The following is a 23,782-nucleotide window of genomic DNA, read 5'->3' as shown; positions in this document are numbered from 1 at the left end:
TACATCTCTACAAAAATTACAAAAATTAGCTGGGCAAGGTGGTGCACACCTGTGGTCCCAGCTACTCGGGAGGTTGAGGTGGGAGGACTTGAGCCCAGGACTTCAAGGCTGCAATGAGCCATGATCACACCACTGTACTCCAGCCTGGGTGACAGAGCAAGACCCTGTCTCAAAGGAAAAGAAAAAAAAAAAAAGCAAAAGGAAATCAACGACAAAAGAAACCCTTAATCAGAGGGAGATCAAATGACTAATTGTCATTCCCTTCCTTCCAGAGAGCTATGAACCTGTAAGAAACATCCACAAACTAAACCATGAAAACCAGAGTGTAAATAAGCTTCCCCTACATTTTTTGGGTCTTCCTATATTTTGGAGACTCCAAGTAATTTTATTTAGCCTCAGAAGTGACAGTGCAAAGTTGGGCATGGTGGCTCACGCCTGTAATCCCAGCACTTTGGAAGGTAGAGGTGGGCGGATCACCTGAGGTCAGGAGTTCAAGACCAGCCTGGCCAACATGGTGAAACCCCATCTCTACTAAAAATACAAAAATTCACCAGGCGTGGTGGCAGGCGCCTGTAATCCCAACTACTTGGGAGACTGAGGCAGGAGAATGGCTTGAACCCAGGAGGCAGAGGTTGCAGTGAGCTGAGATTGAGCCATTGCACTCCAGCCTGGGCAACAAGAGCAAAACTCCGTCTCAAAAAGTAACTAAATAAACAAAAGTGGCAGTGCAATACCCAAAGTCCCCTGCAAGAAAGAATTTGTGTTCATTTCCTGAGATTTACATGTGAAATAAGTAGAAGTAAAGGATGATTTTATGCTCTTATTTCTACACATTCTCTCATGAAGTCTGAATGCTTTTATTGAAATGTAAAATATTTTATAGTAGCTTGTCTTCTGTCACTTAAACAAACAAAAATTATCAGGTCCCATCTGTACTGCTAAACCAGAATGTCTAGAAATAGGGCTGAGAAATGTGTATTTTAACAAGCTCCCAGCTGATTTCACCTATTGACTTTCTGACTTCAGGCATCTACATAACCTTTGCCCTGTTCACATTGCTTTGTTGCTATTATTGACTCAAATTATTTTAGATTAATTAACTTTAACATTTTACTCATCCTAATCAATATCCATTAAATCATGGGTTTGATGCATCTTTAAAAATACACATCAAAAAACTATTTTAAAAATCCATTTGTGGACTGAATAAAATCAGCTCCTGTACCACCCTACTACTGCTTCCCAAAGCGGCAAGTTTGGGCCCAAATCAATTAAAGCCAAACGTCGGTGCCATTTCCCTCTTTTTTCACAACCCCGCTTGCTAGGACTGGGGATGTCTCACAGCCCTGTGGAAAGCCCCTTGCTGCCAAGAGGTTCCCTTCTCCCCCTCTTTTTCCCCTGCCTATATCCTTCTGTCACCCCAACAAACCTGACTCTTGAGCTATACCTGACTTAGAATAGTGTCACTGAAGCATGTTAGTGAATGTTAGCATGTAATTTGGTGATGGGTAGCAGGTTTAGTCTTTAATATGCAAAAGTGGTTTTCTAAGAGTGGGACTCTTTTCCAAGTAGACATGTTTGTAGAGCCCTTTTCCTTTCTTTTTTAAATTTTTAATAGAGATGGAGGCTCTCTTTGTTGCCCAGGCGGGCCTCGAACTCCTGGGCTCAAGTGATCCTCCAGCCTTGGCCCCCTAAAGTGCTGAGATTACAGGTGTGAGCCACCGTGCCTGACCCATAGATTCCTTCTCATCCAGACACCTTGTGCATCTCTTCAGCCTCGCTTCTCTTCATCTCTCCTCACTCGCTAGTTTTTTAATCATTGGAACACAACGTCCTCTCTTTTAATACACAAGCTTCCTGCTGCCCCACAGCCTTTGCATTTGTTTTCCTTCCACTAGATTTTCATGTGGCTGGCACCTACACATTTCTCTTGGTTTCAGCTTAAATGTCACCTCTTTCCTATAAGCAGCCGCTGACCAACCAGCTAAAGCTACACCACTTCCTATCCCCCAACAAACACCTCTACCTCAGTAGTTCTCAACTGTGCCCGAGGGGACGTTGTTGGTTGTCACCACTGGAGTATGTGACTGGCATCTAGTGGGTGGAGGCCAGGGATGACGCTAAATACCTTAGAATGCACAGGATAGCCCCCTACAACAGAGATTTCTGTCCCCAAATGCCATAGTTGAGAAGTCAGTCTCTATCACAAGATTATTTCTCTTAGTAATAAACAGTATCAGAAGTCATGGGTTTTGTATTTCTTCCCTAAGCTCCTTAGAACCTGGAGTTCAGGGTTGTTTCGTGAAGAGCACCTGACACCTATGTGACTTGCCACAAATTGATCCACTTTGACTAGAGCTCACGGCAAGTTGCAGATGCCTGACCCAGACTAAAGGATGAGCCAGAGAAAATGTCGAGTTGGTTTTCAAATTTGTTCCATTGTTGTTTTGTTAAAACAAAGCTGTTTTGTTTTCAAGAGACAAACAAAAACAACTTTTATTAATGAGCACGCATACAAATAAACCTAGACAACCACCAAGGGTCCCTCACAGTTTCACGTATCCACAGAATTATTTGATCTTTAAAGCCATCAGTGAAAGATTAGTTCTGCTGCTTGTTAAAGTTGTGCAAAATTTCTCAATTTAAACATACACTCTTTTTTTTTTTTTTTCTTTTTTGAGACGGAGTCTCGCTGTGTGGCCCAGGCTGGAGTGCAGTGGCCGCATCTCAGCTCACTGCAAGCTGCGCCTCCCAGATTCACGCCATTCTCCTGCCTCAGCCTCCCGAGTAGCTGGGACTACAGGCACCCGCCATCTCGCCCGGCTAGTTTTTTTGTATTTTTTAGTAGAGACGGGGTTTCACCGTGTTAGCCAGGATGGTCTTGATCTCCTAACCTCGTGATCCGCCCGTCTCAGCCTCCCAAAGTGCTGGGATTACAGGCTTGAGCCACCGCGCCCGGCTCTAAAAATACAGTCTTAATCATACCAGTGTTCTAATGTCCCAAAACTGATTGTAGGTAATGGAATCTCAACAATACCTTAAATAATAATAATAATAAATTCAATGTAATCTACAAGATTAATATATTTAAAGGAAAATAGTTCATTCACTAAATTCCTCCCCTTTCTTCCTTCTTACCTATTCTCCCTCTCACTTGACAATTTTTTTCTACAGTATATGACGATAGCCAAATTACCCAGTATCAACCGTTTCAGAGAAGAAATGTTATTTTAAAAGATACCATACAGCAAGAGACTTATAGGTGTAACACCACTGAAATTATTTACTAAGCCCTGGCCGGGCACGGTGACTCACACCTGCAATTCCAATACTTTGGGAGGCTGAGGCAGGCAGATCACTTGAGGTCAGGAGTTCAAGACCACCCTGGCCAATATGGTGGAACTCTGTCTCTACTAAAAATACAAAAATTAAGTGGACATGGTGGCTATCCCAGCTACTCAGGAGGCTGAGGCAGGAGAATTGCTTGAGCCCGGGAGGCGGAGGTTGCAGTGAGCCAAGATTGTGCCACTACACTCTAGCCTGGATGACAGAGCCAGATTCTGTCTCAAAAGAAAAAAAAAATTATTTACCAAGCTGTGTTTTCGTAGTGTTTTTTAATTCTCCAAACTGCTTCAGTATCTGTAGTGTACTTTACATTTCAAAGACTTCTCACGTGTAACATTTCATTGGAATTACCACTGTATGTCATAGTTGATATGGAAATTATTACATCTAACAGATGAAGAAAATGTAGACATAAAGAACCTTTTGCTTTAATGTCATCCAGTGTAACTGCTAAGAGTTAGGATTAGACTTAAATCCTATTCCTAATTCTGTATACTACCCTAAACTCCTAAGCCCCCATACATTGTACTTCACAGAATGCTACTAGTACTGTGCTCATGCATTCCAACAAGTTTTGGAAATGTTGTGTTAAGCAAAGCTAACCAGATTCCCGGAGTCTTTATCATGCATCATAAATCCCCAGGAAGGATCCAGAGAATAGAGCAGGTGCCATAAAGTTAAAAACCCCACACCTGCCAGCCAGGTAACAAAGGGGAGCATGCAGTAAGGACTTGGGGATTAGAGGGCCATCTAGTGGGGTCTTGGTCACATAGCAATCCAGTCCAATCTTGCCAGGTCTTTCCAGAGAAGCTACAAATCTTGGCTTTAATTTCGAATCTCCAGTTTTGTGCATGTTGCCTTAAATTTGAGGGGGAAAAAAAGACACTACAGTTTAAAAAAATAATAAAATTTTTGACCAGATCAGGCCAGCCACATTTGGGAAAACTGAAATACCATACATCACTATCTTATTTGCCCACAGAATTTTCCTTCAAAGGACCTATAATTTCCTAGAACGATAACAGTGTTAAAAATGTTGCTTCTGGCTGGGCACGGTGGCTGATGCCTGTAATCCCAACACTTTTGGGAGGCCAAGGTGGGTGGCTCACCTGAGGTCAGGAGTTGGAGGCCAGCCTGGCCAATATGGTGAAACCCCGTCTCTACTAAAAATAAAAAAATAAGCCGGGCATGGTGGTGGGCATCTGTAATCCCAGCTACTCAGGAGGCTGAGGCAGGAGAATCACTTGAACCTGGGAGGCGGAGGTTGCAGTGAGCTAAGATTGCACCATTGCATTTCAGCCTGGGTGACAAGGAAAAAACTCCATCTCAAAAAAACAGAAACAAAAAGTTTCCTCTGAAAGCAAGCATCCTGTTGTCCCAGACAACTATGGTATGGGTAGCTCTGAACCTCAACCACGAATTATTTCAGAGTTTACTCAAACTGAAATTGAAATTAATACCCAGCCTTAACTATTCATGTAGAAATATTTTTTTTCTGACAAATCTAGCCCTTGCAAATCTATACTTTTGTTTTGTTTTGTTTTGTTTTGTTTTAAGATGGAGTTTTGCTCCTGTTGCCCAGGCTGGATGCAGTGGCACTATCTCAGTTCACCACAACCTCCACCTCCCGTGTTCAAGTGATTCTCCTGCCTCAGCCTCCCAAGTAGCTGTGATTACAGGCATGCACCACCGTGCCCGGCTAATTTTGTATTTCTAGTAGAGATGGGGTTTCTCCATGTTGGTCAGGCTGGTCTCGAACTCCCATCCTCTGGTGATCCACCTGCCTCAGCCTTCCAAAGTGTTGGGATTACAGGTGTGAGCTACGGTGCCTGGCCGGCAAATATATACTTCTAAACAATTATACTGGTTTAGTATAATTGTTTTTTTATATTGTTTTTTTATATTGACTAAAGATATCATTACAATAAGCCTAACTGAATTGTCAAAAAAAAAAATACAGGAATTGATTAGATATGAGAAAGACACTTTGCCTTTCCAAAACAATTTTATCTTTTTTTTTTTCTTAAATTTTTTTCTTAATAGAGAGGGGGTCTTGCCATGTTGCCCAGGCTGGTCTCAAACTTCTGGGCTCAAGCTATCTGCCCACCTTGGCTTCCCAAAGTGCTGGGATTACAGGAATGAGCCACGGCACTAGCCTCCAAAACAATTTTAAACATAAAAGTGGTTTGGAGACAATTTAAAATTTGGGTCAAAACTAGTGGGTTTCAAACACTTGTATCTGCAATGTAACTTGTAAGGCAGAAAAGGCAGCCCTTTCCCCACTCCAGCCTTTTTTTTTTTTTTTTTTTTTTTTTTGCTTTTATTTCTGACCTTCTTGGTTCTAAAAATTTGTTCAGAAAGCCTGGTGGTTGTTTAAATGCTTAGCACCGTGACACACATGTGATAAAAATTGCATAAATGGGCTGGGCATGGTGGCTCATGCCTGTAATCCCAGCACTTTGGAAGGCCAAGGCGGCTGGATCGCCTGAGGTCAGGAGTTCGAGATCATTCTGGCCAACATGGTGAAAGCCTGTCTCTACTAAAAAAAATACAAAAAATTAGCTGAGCATAGTGGCAGACACCTATAATCCCAGCTACTTGTGAGGCTGAGGCAAGAGAATCACTTGAACCCGGGAGATGGACGTTACAGTGAGCCAAGATTTCGCCATTGCACTGCAGCCTGGGCAACAAGAGCAAAGCTTCATCTAAAAAAAAAAAAAAAAAAAAAAAAAAAATTGCATAAATGTGTTGAATCACCTGGCAAATGATTTTCTTTCCCTGGTATCTACGTGTTCCATACTATTGTCACCTCTTTTAACTGGTAAAATAGCTACCCCAATTCAGAGATCCAGTACTTAATGCATCACATTTCCAGAGTCATGAAAAAACAGCCATACCTGTTAGGGTGAATTAAACTCACTTTATTTCCCCATGGAGGAAATTAAAACCCATGATTTGAAACCTTTGGAAAACACAGGAAATGCAACATTTGGAAGTATAATATAGAAACAAGAGATTATCATGTAATGCTTCCAAATGAAGTATCACATTGGATTTGCTGATTTTTAAGACAGATTTCCCTCTTCTGCACAGCTCTGATGGCCAAGATAGAAGTTCATTTGCTATGTTTCCAGTGACTATTCTCTCTGATGGATACAGGATTTATGGGGTCTAAAGAGAACATACAATTCTAAAGTGTTCATGTTTGACAGAGAACTCTACAATGATCAGAAGGATTGATTGAGCCTGTTTTAGCACAAAAAATTAGGACTACATTAATGATAAGGCTGACTATACACAGTTTGGAACGAGAGAGTTACTCTACCCAGTGTCACTGACGTGTTGGAATGCCAGATGAAACTGAAACAGAAAAATTGTCTTGGAGTCTAAAAGACGTCTGATATGTTCAGTCTTCTGCAGTCATGGGCGTAAACTCTCAAAGAGCACCACTGGGTCTTGGTTCATGGCATAAAGATTATTCTCAATGTAGATATTGTCTTCTGCGTGGACTTCCTTTTTAACTGCATTTTGCAAAGTTTTAATTTGATGGCTGCTAAATGAAACACTGTAGAAAGAGTTGTTGAAGAATAACATGAGTAAGAAAAAAAAAAAGGCAGACCACTTCTCACATATGAGCTGCACTTTTGTTTATGATCAGGCAATATCAGGTATTCGAGACTATAGGAGCCCGGTTCACACAAAGAATAAAATAAATAGTGCTTTTCTAGAGTTGTAAAAAGTGGGGCTCTTATTATTAAGTTGAAGAAAAGTCTGTTTAATAAGCAGCTAGACAGACAACCTAAGAAGTATTGAAAAACTCAGACTGGTCTCTTTGCAACTCACATAATAGAATACAAAAATGGAAAATCTAAAAATACAGAGCTGTGACTTCAAACTAAGTGGCTGAATCAAGATGCACATTTTCAAATGTGGCTAAGAATTGGGTGACTGGTGTTTTTCCAACTGTGGCTTGTGATCCTTTCAGAGAGGGTTTTTAAATCTATTTAACAATCGACATCCTACATTCAAGATAAAAACAGAATAGAGAAACATTGCATATAGTTAAATTGTACTGTTTCACAAGTGTACACTGGATCATAGTGTTAAAAATCTTCCTGTGCTGGGTGCAGTAGCTCATGCCTCTAATCCCAGCACTTTGGGAGGCCATGGCAGGAGGATCCCTTGAGGCCAGGAGCTTGAGGCCAGCGTGAGCAACATAGCGAGGCCCCATCTCTACGAAAATTTTTTTTAATTAGCCAGATGTGGTGGCTTGTGCCTATAATCCTGGCTACTCGGGAGGCTGAGACAGGAGAATCACTTAAACCTGGGAGGTGGAGGTTGCAGTGAGCCGATATCACACCACTGCACTCCAGCCTGGGCAACAGAATGAGACTCTGTCTCAAAAAAAGAAATCAGTAGAAAGAGTGGAAATACAAGTTAGGGATGAAGGTGGAATTAATTTTAACTTATGTGTAGCGTTTGATGTAACTGCTTATTTTTATATAATATATTTGTATATAGTGACTATTTGTTAACAAAGCCTGCCCCCAAAGTATGGACCTTGTCTTCATTCAGCTGCAGATGAAACACATGTTCACACATTTAAAGAACCATGAAAAACAAAGCTCCACTGTGGTCCCTCAACAGGTCACTCATCCATGTGTGAAGACATTTAGTTTAAGTGTCAATGAGCTCAAATGACTCAGTGTGATAGAACTGCCAAGAAGATAATGTTATGAGGAAATGTTCATAATTTGTTAGTGTGGTTTTTTTTTTTTTTTTGCTTTTTTTATACTTTACACATTTCTCTGTCATTCCAGAAATATTTATGAGCACGGATTCCTGAGATTGAGTCCTTCATATGCTATGTGATGTGACCTTAGATGTCACTCAACATTTCTGAAACTGTTTTCCAATCTGTAAAATGAGAATAGTGCCTCTCTCACAGTTTATTGCTGTAAAGGGCTTGATTGCAATAACAAAAGTCGATGTATATTAAGCACTTACAATATGCTGGTCACTGTTCAGACAGGTTCTGTGGATTGGCTTGGGTAATTAACTCAGACTCAGGAAAGTCCGTATACAAGCATCCAGTGAAGGAGACCTAGGCTTAATAGATGGAAGCCTAAGTAAGAGGGATGGGATTCTGAATTAAAGAAAGTCCTTGCTTAAAACTCAACCTGTATCAAATGAAGCAGGCTGGATGGCTTCAGAACTAGGTAGTTGTCTCCTACCATTACAGGCAATGGGGCAGATGGCCTCGGGGCATAGATGCAGTAAAGGGTATTTAAATTGCAACTGGCACCGGGCGCAGTGGCTCACGCCTGTAATCCCAGCACTTTGGGAGGCCAAGGTAAGCAGGTCACCTGGGGTGAGGAGTTCGAGACCAGCCTGACTAACATGGCAAAACCCCGTCTCTACTAAAAATACAAAAATTAGCCGGGCATGGTGGCAGGTGCCTGTGATCCCAGCTACTCAGCAGGCTAAGGCTGGAGAATTGCTTAAATTCAAGAGGTGGAGGTTGCAGATCGCACCATTGCACTCCAGCCTGGGCGTCTCAAAAAAAAAAAAAAAAAAAAAAAAAAAAAAAAAAAAAAAAAAAAAAAAAAGCAACTGGGCAGCAGGATAGACTGAAAGGTCTTTAAAAGCAAATTCAAGAGCCTGCAAGGCTAGACAGCTAATATAGATCAGTGGAGCAGGCTGGGTAGGGAGCAGCAGGGAATGACGGAAGCTGTAGAAAACTGGAGGCACTTGCCCTACCTCAGTACCTTTGCACTCACTGCTCCTGCAGCCAGGAGTTATCTTCCTCCAAATTAGCTGCTTTCCTGGTGCTCAAACAGACCCTCATCCTGTTCTATAGTCCCCATGCTGTTTATCTGTAAGGACGTAAAAGAACCATGCTTATTTGCTTACATGGTTTTTGTCTGTTTCATTCATCTCTTTGGAATATAATAGTCAATAAACACTCAGTAAGACAAAGCATTGAATATGGTGAAACCCCATCTCTATTAAAAATACGAAAAAATGGCTCGGTGCAGTGGCTCATGCCTGTAATCCCAGCACTTTGGGAGGCCGAGGCAGGCAGATCACCAGAGGTCAGGAGTTTGAAACCAGCCTGACCAACATGGAGAAACCCCATCTCTACTAAAAATACAAAATTAGCCGGGTGTGGTGGTACATGCCTGTAATCCCAGCTACTCGGGAGACTGAGGCAGGAGAATCACTTGAACCCGGGAGGCAGAGCTTGTGGTGAGCCAAGATGGTGCCATTGCACTCCAGCCTGGGCAACAAGACTGAAACTTGGTCTCAAAAAAAAAAAAAAAAAAGACAAAGCATTAAACAAAATAAAAGAGCAAACTAAAGCAACAACTCATTCAATGTTTGGTCCCGTCGAGCAAATCTTGCAATTTAGTTATCTTGCCCTATGGGGTTAGCTTAGGACTGAGAAGCTCCCTCTGTACCAGCTCTGTCACAACTCCAGGGAAATACACAAAGCTACAAATATCACTGGAAGGTGTAAATAATAGAATTGCTCATTAAAGTAGACCGTCAGGATCCAAGGTATATGATGGAGAGTTTAGGAGAGAGACAGAAATCTGTTTTTATTTTACCAGAGTAGGAACCTCAAAAGTTTTAACAGAAATACTTTCAAGCTTACCTTAGTTGTTGAATCTCCTTTTTGAAGAAATACTCTAAATTACAGGGGTGGGGAGAGAGGAGTTGAAGAGAAAATTAAACATCTCAGCAAGAGTTTATAATATTTTTTCAATCAAGTGTATTATTTCTGTTATTACTTGGATTTTTCTCTGGTACCTTGAGGTATCTCCTTCCCATGTCCCTTTTGATTCCATAGGACCCAAACAAGCCATTTACTGTACAGTATCTCAATTTCATTAATGCTTTGGTGTATTCATCCACATATCCTCCCTAACTTTAATGCAATTCTTAAATTATCTTTCATTTTTAAAAAATGAGTAAGTCCAAGATCCTTCTGATGGGCTGCTGAACAACAGGCATCAACCAAGATTTGTTTCAGATGAACTGGGTCACAAGGCCATATACTTTAAAAGTCACCTCTATCGAAGGATACCTTTGCAAGAGTTTGTACTACCAATCATCTCTCTCCTAACGAAGGAAATAATGAGTTATTTTTGCTTAAGGAGGAAAGCATATTTTAAGGTCATTAGGGTTCAGAATACAAAACCCTCAAACAGGCTTCTTTGGACTTCAAAGTGAGAGTACCTGGGGAGGAGCATATGCAGGGAAGGGCTTTCTCTGAAGCTCCCCTATCTAGCTAAAGGCCAGATCCTCCAGAAGATACTCTGTTGTTGTGAATCCTTTCCCCAGATACCTCATCAATGGTGGCAGGGTTGGGGGGGATGGGGGCGGGGAATTGATGCACATCACAGGGAGAAGACTAGAGCTGACAACACATCCAGAGTCCAGAGGAATTTGTCCCTCCCTATAGTCTGTTCTTTGGGCCCATTCATCTCCCCTAAAAATCATTTACTCTTCCTCTAAAATTGCCCACATCCATCACTTTTCTCTCCCCTAAGAAAAGAGTATTTAAGGCCGGGTGCAGTGGCTTATGCCTGTAATCCCAGCACTTTGGGAGGTGAAGGCAGGCGGATCACGATGTCAGGAGTTCAAGCCCAGCCTGACCAACATGGTGAAACCCCATCTCTACTAAAAATACAAAAATTATCCGGGTGTGGGGGCATGCGCCAGTAAACCCAGGTACTCAGGAGGCTGAGGCAGGAGAATTGCTTGAACCTGGGAGGCAGAGACTGCAGTGAGCTTGAAGGGAGCCAGCCCCTCCACACCTGTGGGTATTTCTCATCAGGTGGGATGAGAGACTGAGAAAAGAAATAAGACACAAAGTATGGAGAAAGAACAGTGGGCCCAGGGGACCGGCGCTCAGCATATGGAGGACACACGCTGGCACTGGTCTCTGAGTTCTCTCAGAATTTATTGATCACTATCTCTACTATCTCAGTGAGGGGGACGTGGCAGGACTATAGGGTAATTGTGGGGAGAGGGTCAGCAGGAAAACATGTGAGCAAAGGTGTCTGTGTCATAAATAAGTTTAAGGAAAAGTGCTGTGCCTTGATGTGCACATAGGCCAGTTTGACTTTACACAAGCATCTCAGTGCAGTAAAGAGCAGTATTGCCACCAGCATGTCTCACCTCCAGCTATAAGGCGGTTTTCTCCTATCTCAGTAAACAGAATGTACGATCGGGTTTTACATCGAGACATTCCATTCCCAGGGACAAGCAGGAGACAGATGCCTTCCTCTTATCTCAAATGCAAAGGCCTTCCTCTTTCACTAATCCTCCTCAGCACAGACCCTTTATGAGTGTCGGACTGGGGGACCATCAGGTCTTTCCCTTCCCACGAGGCCATATCTCAGACTGTCTCAGTGGGGAGAAACCTTGGACAATACCCAGGCTTTCTTGGGCAGAGGTCCCTGTGGCCTTCCGCATTGCATTGTGTCCCTGGGTACTCGAGACTGGAGAATGGCGATGACTTTTACCAAGAATACTGCCTGCAAACACATGTTTAACAAAGCACATCCTGCACAGCCCTAAATCCATTAAACCTTGAGTCAACGCAGCACATCTTTCTGCGAGCACAGGGTTGGGGTTAGGGTTACAGATTAACAGCATCTCAAGGCAGAAGAATTTTTATTAGTACAGAACAAAACGGAGTTTCTTATGTCTTCTTCTTTCTACATAGACACAGTAACAGTCTGATCTCTCTTTCTTTCCCCCACAGAACTGAGATCACACCACTGCACTCCAGCCTGTGTGACAGGGTGAGAGACTCTGCCTCAAAAAGAAGGAAAGAAAAGGGTATTTAAGCTCCAGTCATCTGGCCCTTTCTTCCATCTCATATTTTGTGTGGCTTCTGTACACATAATAAATACGTATTCCTTTTCTCCTGTTAATCTCCTAATAATCTATTTTTTTCAGCGTACTCAAGTACGTACTCAAGTACTTTCAGAGGGAAAGTTTGAACTTCCCTGAAAGGTATTTTACCCAATTTCTAAATAATCACTTTGACTACCCAAGCTCCAAAATAATTATGTAAAAACTTCCTCAAATTTGTCAAACATGCTCTTAATTTTCTGATTGTCCTCTGCCCAGAGCCATGAACTAGATCAGTTATGGCTTCAAATACCACATCTTGCAAAACAGCTAACTGGGGTTCTTTTACCAGAGGCAGGTTATACTGAGACAAACACACACACACAACTAGCAGAAGGGAGACATGAAGACATGAAGTGGTTGCTTTTTGAAAACTTTTGTTTTACTTTTTTAGTCTTTGTCTTGCTATCAGTTTCCCCACCCAATGTCTCATGTGCCTCTTCTGCTAAATGAGTGTTGTAAAATTTTAACAATATCACCCCCACAGTGACAAAAATTAGATCTCGTAGGGCGGAGAGACTAAATCTTATATATCACAATGGTGTATTGACTTCCAGATCTCAACACTACCCAATAAACTCCTATTTCTTGATACAGTTGGCCCTCGATAGCCACAGGTTTGGCATCCTCAGTTTCAACCACTCACAAATTGAAAATTAAAAAAAATAAAAATAAAAAAATAAAAATAATACACAACAATAATAATACAGATGAAAACAATACAATATAACAACTATTTACCTGACATTTACCTTGTATATTAGGTGTTCTAAGTAATCTAGAAAAGATTTAAAGTGTACTGGAGGAAGTTAGTAGGCTATGTGCAAATACTACACCATTTTATAAGGGACTTGAGCATCTGCAGATTTTGGAATCGAGGAGCTCTGGAACCAATCTCCCAATGGTACTGAGGAATATCTGTATTTAATTTTTCTTGGCCTGGCATTGTGACTCATGCCTGTAATCCTAGCACTTTGGGAGGCCGAGGCATGCAGATCACCTGAGGTCAGAGTTTGAGACCAGCCTAGCCAACATGGCAAAACCCCGTCTCTATTAAAAATACAAAAATTCGGCCGGGCGCCGTGACTCACGCCTGTAATCACAGCACTTTGGGAGGCCAATGTGGGTGGATCACGAGGTCAGGAGATTGAGACCATCGTGACTAACACAGTGAAACCCCGTCTCTACTAAAAAATACAAAAAATTAGCCAGGCGTGGTGGCAGGTACCTGTAGTCCCAACTACTTGGGAGGCAGAGGCAGGAGGTGGAGGTTGCAGTGAGCCAAGATCGTGCCGTTGCACTACAGCCTGTGAGACAAGAGAGAAACTCTGTCTCAAAAAAATTCTTATAGAATTAAATTTTTTCCATAGGGGAATAATAATTGAAAAATAATAAGTTTAAAAAAATAGTGGTTTTAAGTGAAAACTCCACTAGAATGTAAGTTCCATGAGAGTTATAAAGATTTATGGCAAAAGGATCTTTCTAACTACGATTACAGTTTAAGATTGCTGTGCCCTTGTCATGTGCCAGGAACCATTCTCAGTGCTTTTTCTTCTTGTTCTTTTCCTTTTATTTTAGAGACAATGTCTCACTCTGTTGTCCAGGCTGGTTTTGAACTCCTGGTCTCAAGCAATCCTCCTGCCTCAGCCTCCCAAAATGCTGGGATTACAGACATGAGCCACTGGTCCTGGCTGGTGGTGTTTTTTGTTGTTTTTTTTTTTTTTTTCATTTTTTTTAACGAGATGGGGTCCCACCATGTTGCCCAGGCTAGTCTTGAACTCCTGGGCTCAACCAATCCTCCTGCCTCACTCAGCCTCCCAAGTAGCTAGGATTACAGGCATACGACCTCCCATTCTTAGTGCTTTGTAGGTCCTAATGCATTTAAACTTCATTTCCCTTCCCCCTTGAGGTAGATGGTATTACCATGTGCCTTTTACAAATGAGGATTTAGGGACAAAGGGAAGTCGTGTGAAATCAAAATCACGTGGCTTATGAAACTAGTGAACCCAGGCAAATTGGCCGTACATCCCTTGCTCTAGTCCCTTAGGAACAATCTTGAAATGACTTACTTTTGGCAATGACGACACCCAAAACAGCAAGAAGCACCAAGACAGAAATACAGACTCCAGCATAGATTCCTTCAGTGGTGTTGACCATCTGTGGACTATGTTCTGGGGACAATTGCTAAGGAAACAACAACAGATCAAAAAAGCATCTTGTTAGAAAGTTATGAAGAGAAAACGTTTCCCAGAATCACTTACCCAGCCGTATTTACCTGTATTGGTGCTTGGGGACTTCTGGAACATAAGGGTAAGACCAAATGATCTGAGTTTATAACCCTATGGTGAAAATCTAGGACAATTTGAAATTCAAAACATATTTTACAATGATGGGGGTGTTTTCTAGCTTGCTTGAGGTCGTATTTACATAGGTGCACACATTTGTCAAAACTAAAACTGTATGCTTAAAATGGGTTTGTATGTAAATTTTTTAATTTACTGTTTTGAAAGTCAATAGGTTATATCCATAAATACATCCTCTTGTGATATTTAAAAGAAAAAATGTTGGGCGTGGTGGCTCATGTCTGTAATCCCAGCACTTTGGGAGCCCAGGCAGGTGGATCACCTGAGGTCAGGTGTTTGAGACCAGCCTGGGCAACATGGTGAAACCCCATCTCTACTAAAAATACAAAAATTAGCTGGGCGTGGTGGTGCATGCCTGTAATCCCAGCTACTTGGGAGGCTGAGGCAGGAAAAATTGCTTGAACCCAGGAGGCAGAGGTTGCAGTGAGCCAAGATTTCGCCACTGCTCTCCAGCCTGGGCAACAGAGTGAGACTCCATCTCAAAAAAAAAGAAAAAAGAAAAAGAAAATTTTGTTTATATAAATTGACTTGATGTGATGTTATCTTAATGTGCTCAGTTATTGAATTTTGTCCTTGATTATAGTCCTTACTTGTCTTTTTACCTGTAATTGAAGATTCTGTCTCTATCTATATAAATAGATTTGAGAGTAGGTGCACGCAGACATGGCTATGATTAACAATTCAATGCTAAACGATCATGCAGAAATGTAGAATTGTCTAAGTCTTCTGGTGCCTATCACAAGAGATCATTACCTCCTGGAATAGGCCTGAAATGTGCCAGGCGTCATGCTAGTCCCCCTTTCATGACTTAGTTCTAATCCTAAAGAGAGTCCACCGGGTAGGTATTTTAATAGAAGGAAAGGGGAGAATCTGAGTGAAGGCCAAGTCTTCTCATTTATAAAAGCTTAATCTCTGGAGTTAGAATCCCAGGTCTTGACCAGGCACGGTGGCTCACGCCTGTAATCCCAGCACTTTGGGAGGCCGAGGCGGGCGGATCACAAGGTCAGGAGATCGAGACCATCCTAGCTAACATGGTGAAACCCCGTCTGTACTAAAAATATAAAAAATTAGCTGGGCATGGTGGTGGGCACCTGTAGTCCCAGCTACTTGGGCAGCTGAGGCAGGAGAATGGCGTGAACCTGGGAAGCAGAGCTTGCAGTGAGCCAAGACGGCCACTGTACTCCAGCCTGGGCGACAGAGCGAGACTCCGTCTCAACAACAACAACAAAAAGAATCCCAGGTCCTCTAGTTAGTCACTATGTGCCCATGGACAAACTGTTTAGCCTCTCTGGACCTATTTCTATATCTAGCAACAGTAGATTCAATAGGGTTCTTTGCAAGGGTACTTTTAGGTACTTCCTGGTAAACGCATGAATATAGTGGAGTAACAGCATTTGAGCCATGCTTGCTAAGAAGTGGCATAGCCAGTGTCTGGGAGTACAAAACTGCGTTGTTATTACTTTACCTATGGGGTGGGAGGGAAATGTAATGTGGGTAGATGGAGAATGGGGTTTCAGGAGGCAGGATTTGCTTTCAGTTTTTAATTACAATACACAAATACTGCATGCTCATTTTAGAATGTACAGCTAAGCATAAAAAAAGAAAACTAAGAAAACCATAACCAGGTCAGGGACAGTGGCTCACACCCATAATCCCAGCACTTTGGGAGGCTAAGGCAGGAAGATAGCCTGAGCCCAGGAGTTTGAGACCAGTTTGGTGAGCCCCTGTCTCCAGAAAAAAATAAAATTAGCCAGGCGTGGTGATGCGTGCCTGTGGTCCCAGCTACTTGGGAGGCTTGGGGTGGGAGGATCACTTGAGCCTGGGAGGATGAGTCTGCAGTGAGCTGTGATCGTGCCACTGCACTCCAGCCTGGGCAATGGAGTGAGACTCTGTCTCGAATAAATAAATAAACCATAACTTTAACATCCAGAAATGAGCACTTTTGCCATTTTGCTTTATATACCTTTCTAGAATTTTATCCTTCTAGGATTTTTTCTTAACAGAAATAATTACTATATTCTATATGAATTAGTATATCATAATTGTATCCTATTTTAAAAGTTGCTTCTTTCATTTAATAATGTGTTATAACCAACATATTATAACATGCTATAACCTATGTCGGTAAATGCACTGCAATGACTACGTTCTTATGCTCTGTCGCCCAGGCTGGAGTGCAGTGGTGCGATCTCGGCTCACTGCCATCTCCACCTCCCGGGTTGAAGTGATTCTCCTGCCTCAGTCTCCCAAGTAGCTGGGATTACAGGCGCCTGCCACCACACCCAGCTAATTTTTCTATTTTTAGTAGAGATGAGGTTTCACCATGTTGGTCAGGCTGGTCTGGAACTCCTGACCTCAGGTGATCCACCTGCCTCAGCCTCCCAAAGTGCTGGAATTACAGGCGTGAGTCACCGTGCCCTGCCAATGACTACATTCTTTATGCCAATACATGGACGTGCTTAACTAAGTAATCTCTTACTATTAAACATTTAGGTTGTTTATAATATTTTCATGATTATAAATATTAACAATGAACATTCTCCTCATACATTTTTATATATTAGTTCAATTTTTTCCTTAAGATAGAGCCCAGGAAGATGACCGACTGGGTCAAAATGTATTCTGCGTGTTCAAGATACCTGGGAGATGACATCTTGACATCTTCAGTCAAGGCACAGAAAGCCCAAGTTTCTGCTACTGCCAACCTTGAACCTGCCTCTCAATTGTTTTCCCTTGCTTCTAAACAGACCTATTCTGTAGGTAACTGAGACCAAGAATAACCCCACTATTCTGAGGGGTTTTTTAAATCCAGCACAAGTCTAGCCATATGTCAACACATTAAACATGTACATCGTGGCAGTTCTGATATTTCGCCAGTATGTCGGATCAGTCAGTGCATGCCATACAAGTTGCTAAATTTTTAAATGTTACTCCTATGTAGTGGCATTCACAATGTCACTAAGGTATATAGCATAAGGTCATTTGGCTCTACACTAAATAGCCCCGCTTTGATCATTTTGAATTTTTTATACAATGACCATGCTGTCATTTCTTACAACTGGCTTTCGGAAAGATTATTCTCGGGCCAGGTGCGGTGGCTCATGCCTGTAATCCCAGCACTTTGGGAGGCCGAGGCAGGCAGATCAATTGAGGTCAGGAGTTTGAGACCAGCCTGGCCAATATGGTGAAACCCCATCTCTACTAAAAATACAAAAATTAGTTGGGTGTGGTGGTGCGTGCCTGTAACCCAAGCTACTTGGGAGGCTGAGGCACAACAATCACTTGAACATGGGAGGTGGAGGTTGCAGTAAGCTGAGACTGAGAAACTGCACTCCAGCTTGGGTGATCAAAGTGAAACCCTGTCTCAAAAAAAAAAAAAACCTCAGAAGGATTATTCTCATAACCTCAGGCTTTTTTTGTTTGTTGCTTCAAAAAGTTACTTGCACCAATTAAAAGGCAGGTTGTTTCTTACAGGAGCCAAAAGAAAAGATCTCATTAATAAATCTAACTTACATGGACGCAGAAGACATTGATGAGCGTCATAAGACTAGATCCCTTAAATTTTTCTCAAGTTCACTGAGAAAAAAAGTATGGGAACATTTTACAGAATCAAAGTTATTATTTAGAACTTTGTTATCTTAAAATGTCATCCTGGGCTGGGCATGGTGGCTCACGCCTGTAATCCCAGCACTTGTGGGAGGCCGAGGCGGGAGGATCACTTGAGATCAGAAGTTCAAGACCAGCCTGGTCAACATGGCGAAACCTCATCTCTACTAAAAACACAAAAATTAGCCAGATATGATGGTGGGCGCCTGTAATCCCAGCTACTTGGAAGGCTGAGGCAGGAGAATCACTTGCCCCCAAGAGGAGGAGGTTGCAGTGAGCTGGGATGGCGCCAGTGCACTCCAGCCTGGGTGACAGAGCAAGACTCTGTCTAAAAAAAAAAAAAAGAAAGAAAGGAAAAAAAAAAAAAAAGTCATCCCATGGGGAGATTTTTGTATAGAAAAAAATCAATAGAAGTTTTAAAATTTCTACATAAAACAGTCATTAGGTAGGGGAAATATATTAGTGAATAAACATGTTAGTTTCACTTACATTTTACTTTTGTTTGGGGTGGCCTCTACTCCACCCCATCAAAGCATGCTGTTTCCCTATTGATAACTGAATTCCTCCTTGGTGTGTTATCTTAACTTGTTCTCCTTAAATTAGCTCATTCGGGCCCGGCATGGTGGCTCATGCCTGTAATTCCAGCACTTTGGGAGGCCGAGATAGGTAGATTGCCTGAGGTCAGGAGTTTGAGAGCAGCCTGGCCAGCATGGTGGAACCCCATCTCTACTAAAAATACAAAAATTAGCCGGGCATGGTGGTGTGCGCCTGTAGTCCCAGCTACTCCGGAGGCCAAGGCAGGAGAATTGCTTGAACCCAGGAGGCGGAGGTTGCAGTGAGCCCAGATCACGTCACTGCACTCCAGCCTAGGAGACAGTGATGCTCTGTCTCAAAAAATTCTTTCTTCCCCTATTTTTGCCCAGCAGAAAGTGTATGTACTATGTATCTAAGTACGCTATTCAGTAACATATGGCTCTTTGGGCATCCCTAACAAACTGGGTCGCCTAAATGAACTTTTCAAATTAAAGCCTCCTATTTAAGAGTCAAATAATTTTCTTCGTCTTTTTTTAATAAGAAAAAAAAATCTGTGGGTTAGTCTTACAGAAATAATCTTTAAATGTAACTTGCTTCCAGGGAGATATACAACTGAATCTGGCTAATCAAATGGGGCGAATATGCTTACAGTTTGATTGTTATTCCAAAGGCCATCTGAAGACTCTGTCATGGTGTCACTCCCATCTACTCAACAAGAAGGAAATTTAATTAGAATTACAAAAAATATTGAATTTTCACTGCAGACACTAAATATATTCACATTGCCTTCTGGTGATGAAAAGTTGAATGATAATATGATCAAATGCTACAGGCATTGCAAGAGTCATACCAAGTTATTAATGTTGTATTAATTTCTCCTGGAAAGTTGTATTTCTTAACTTTTCTGTCACAGGCTTTTCGAAAATTGACTCTTTTTTTTATTAAAAAAATAATGCATGTGTACACGAATTGTATCTACTATTTTAGGGTAATCACAGAAGCCCATTTATGGAACCAGGTTAAGAATGCCATTTAAAGGCAATCAATACTTTTATGCTATCTAAACAGCTGTAAGTGAATGGTCAGAGGCATGTACATCCAAAACCAGAACCACCCTCATCAGAATGGATGTCATATTGGTTTTATGTTCAGAATGAGTAAAATATGCCATAATATCAAAAACAGGTGGCATATAACTCTTGTGCTATTGCCAATGTGCTTATGCTTTGATCTAGAAGTGCTTTCAAAAATATATCAGCCACCAGATCAATGCATATTAGGCCATATGAGGATTAAGATATTATGTAATGTATAAGATACATTTCTCTTAGAATTGAACCTTTAAAAATTTCAACATGTTTTAAAATATCTGCTTTGTAATAGACAGTGTATTCTCAGCCAGGCACGGGTGGCTCATGCCTATAAACCCAAGTCCTTTGGGAGTCCAAGGCAGGTAGATCACTTGAGGTCAGGAGATCAAGACCAGCCTGGCCAACATGGTGAAACCCCATCTCTACCAAAAAATACAAAAACTTAGCCCGGCATGGTGGCACATGCCTGTAGACCCAGCTACTCAGATGGCTGAGGTAGGAGAATCCCTGAATCTCGGAGGCAGAGGTTTCAGTGAGCCGAGATGGCACCACTGCACTCCACACTGGGCAACAGAGTGAGACCCTGTCCCAGAAAAAGAGTATATTCTGTTGGCCTTCCTAGACAACTATAGGTCAAATTCAGAACTGTCTTCTTACTGAGCATATACCACGTAGAGAACACTTTACATTCTACCAGCCAGTTAGTTCCTTAATCGCACTTTTATGGATGAAGAAACACACAGGAAATGGTTAAATGATGATTTCTAGTTAAGTGACAAGAGCCTCTGCTGATAACCTACACACACATTGCACTTCCATCAAATGGAAATACTTAGGTCTATGAAATTCTGTAACTGGTGACAATGCTATAGTTATACATGAATAAACTTGGACTAATATCTCCCCAAAATTTACATTACTGTGTTTACATTTTACTGTTTCTGAGGCTTCCTAGGAAGCCAAAGGCAAGGCCAGGCTCAGTGGCTGAGGTCTGTAATCCCTGCACTTAGGGAGGCTGAGGCAGGCAGATCACTTGAGGTCAGGAGTTCAAGACCAGCCTGGCCAACATGTGAAACCCCATCTCTACTAAAAATATAAAAAAGTAGCCAGCGTGATGGTGCATGTCTGTAATTCCAGCTACTTGGGAGGCTGAGACACAAGAATTGCTTGAACTCAGGGGGTGGAGATTGCAGTGAGCCAAGATTATGCCACTGCACTCCAGCCTGGGCAACAGAGCGAGACTGAGAAAGAAAGAAGGAAGGAAAGGAAAGGAAACGAAAGGAAAGGAAAGAAAAGGAAAGGGAAAGAGAGACAGATGTAGGTTTATGCAATATATAGAATCTCAGCTTTGTTTGTGACAGGTATTATGACCTTAAGTAACAGTTTCAGGAAGAGGATGGGGTGATACAGAAAAACAGCATGGACTGGAGTCAGATAAAATTTGAGTTCAATACTGACAATGTCTGTTAGCAATGTAACTTTGATACTCAAAGTCCTTTTCATACACACAGGTATGTATGTATGTATGTATGTATAGGTATATAAAGGGATGTGTGTGTATGTGTGTATACAGTAGTGCCCCCTTACCCACAGGGCATATGTTCCAAGACCCTCAAGTAGATGCATGAAACCAAGAATAGTACCAAACCCTACAGATACCATGTTTTTCCTATATATACATACCTATGATAAAGTTCAATTTACAAATTAGGCACAGAAAGAGATTAACAACAAATAAATAATATAATAGAACAATTATAGAAATAAACTGTAATAAAATCTATGGGAATTTAGTCTCTCTCAAAATATCTTAGTATTTTAGGAACATGGTTGACTGTTACAGAAAAGCAAAACTGCAGATAAGGGGAAAACTACTATATATATATTTCTAGCTAGAGTACGCATGAACTACAACCTATTAATAGTACACAGCCCATCAAGTTGTTACAATTAAATTAGATGATGCATGTAAAGTGGTTGGCACTAAGCTATTATTATTATATAATGGGAAGAGGAGTGGGAAGAGGGGAGGGATAGATATTATGCAATGCAATTTCCAAATATCATATACTCTCTAATCATCCAAAGAGGAATATTCAACAATTTTCCTGTGGGCACAAAACTAGTAACTAGTAGCTGCAATGGGAGTTGTGTGTCTCCAGAGCAGATTTATAGGGCCTCCTCAATCTGGCAATAGCATTAAATATGGCCTGCCTTGAAAGAATTAAACAAGATAATATATCCATTTCCTGGCACATCCATCTGTCAAAGGTGGGTAGTGGGCCATATGACAGCTCCAATCCTTTCCAGACCTAATATTCCTTGCTTCCATGAGGCTTTAGGCAACTGAAGGCCAACTTAGGCACAGTAAGAACTTGGCCCATGAGCCTTGGATACACGGCCAAAATGGCAGCAGCCACACAAATCCTGGGGATACAGCTGCTCCACTGTCTGTTCCACCCTGGAAAACTCTATCTTGACCAGGTTTCGCTGACATGGTATTTCAGAGAATGATTCCCCACTCCTACTTTCTTCCTCCTTACACTCTCAAAGAGTGGGGTGCAGTTGCTCCTACTGCTGTTACCTTGTGTTTTTATCTGTTTTCATTTTGTTTTTGTGCCTGGAAACAGTTTGCGCTAAGGATTACACTTTCAAAATGCAATGTCACCATTATCTAATCCCAACTGAATGAGTCCCTATGTGAATCACACTGCAGGTCCATTTTAAATTAACCAGCTACCAGGAATGATTGGCAAAAAAGGTAGGCCATGCAGGCTGGGGAGCAGCTGCCTACAGATTGGCAACTGCTGAGTACAATGAGTCATACACACAAGGAGACCTGCAAGGCATGACCTTGCTTGGATGCCACACAAGGACACAGAGCCAGCTCAGCATCACAGAGGCACTCAGCACAGGGCACTCCCAGAACTTACCACTAAGGGGAACAAGGAGAGTTAGCTGGGAAAGATGACAGGTTTCAGCATCACCTTTCTCCATTACAGGGAAAGACAGGTCAATTCTACATTTCCAAGGAGCAGAGACTCTAAGAGGCCTGTTCAGACTTGGAATAGTAAGGATTGCTTGGAGCAGAGTAGCAGGATCTCAGAGGGGCATACCTCTTTGATGTTGGTGTGGGTGTCCTCAACCCATATGTCTGAGTCTGTTCAGGCTGCTATGATAAGATAGCTTAGATTGGGTAATTTAAACAGAAATGTATTGCTTACAGTTCTGGAGGCTGGGTAGTCCAAGATTAAGGCACAGGCTGATTACTCAATCTAGTGAGGGTCCTCTTCCCTGTAGACAGTGTCTTCTATTTGTTCTCATATGGGGGAAGGAGCAAACAAGCTCCCCTGGGCCTCCTTTTGTTTAATTAATTAATTTATTGTTTCTCTACCATCAAGAAAATGTACCTTCGGCCTTTTATAAGAGCATTGATTCCATTCATGAAGGCAGGGCTCTCATGACCTAATCATGCTCCGAAGGCCCCAGTTCTTAAGACTTGCATTGGGAATTAGCTATCAACACGAATTTAGGGGTGTGGTGTCATGAGATTATATATAGATAAATAGATGTCCGTGCACGGTTCCCGGCTCATAACTCCCATATCCCTAATTATAGTCTTCTGTTATAATAAGTATGTTTGACCTTAGGAAACAATCTTTGGCTTTCTCCTGCTCTCCTTTCACCTGAGAAGGCACAACTTTAATTTCCCCTGCCTTTCTGATTGTGGATCATAAGACACTTCCAGAGAGAGTCCTTCCCTGTGCCCCTGGGGGATGGAATGTTGATGTCTTGAAGTTCCATAAAAACCCAAAAGGGCTGGGTGTGGTGGTTCACACCTGTAATCTCAGCACTTTGGGAGGCTGAGGTGGGCGGATCACCTGAGGTCAGGAGTTCAAGACCAGCCTAGACAAC

At 41.9% G+C, this 23,782-nt stretch overlaps 1 protein-coding gene across 3 annotated transcripts in view; it reads right to left on the bottom strand.

The window, feature by feature from the left end:
* Positions 1-6,265: 6,265 nt before the first annotated feature.
* Positions 6,266-23,782, bottom strand: part of LOC105482378 (hepatitis A virus cellular receptor 1) — a 41,156-nt gene continuing 23,639 nt past the window's right edge. For all 3 annotated transcript variants that reach the window (XM_011742430.3, XM_011742429.3, XM_011742428.3), the window contains exons 6-9: positions 19,426-19,481; positions 14,343-14,457; positions 10,004-10,037; positions 6,266-6,910 (exon numbers count right to left, since the gene is read on the bottom strand). In XM_011742430.3, the coding sequence (XP_011740732.2) occupies positions 6,766-6,910; positions 10,004-10,037; positions 14,343-14,457; positions 19,426-19,481 (350 nt within the window). In that variant the 3' untranslated portion in view covers positions 6,266-6,765. The remainder of the gene's footprint in view (positions 6,911-10,003; positions 10,038-14,342; positions 14,458-19,425; positions 19,482-23,782) is intronic.

Source organism: Macaca nemestrina, chromosome 6 (assembly GCF_043159975.1).
Source record: "Macaca nemestrina isolate mMacNem1 chromosome 6, mMacNem.hap1, whole genome shotgun sequence".
NCBI lineage: Eukaryota > Metazoa > Chordata > Mammalia > Primates > Cercopithecidae > Macaca > Macaca nemestrina.
Note: the sequence above shows the minus strand (reverse complement) of the source record. Positions and strands in the feature narration are given on the sequence as shown.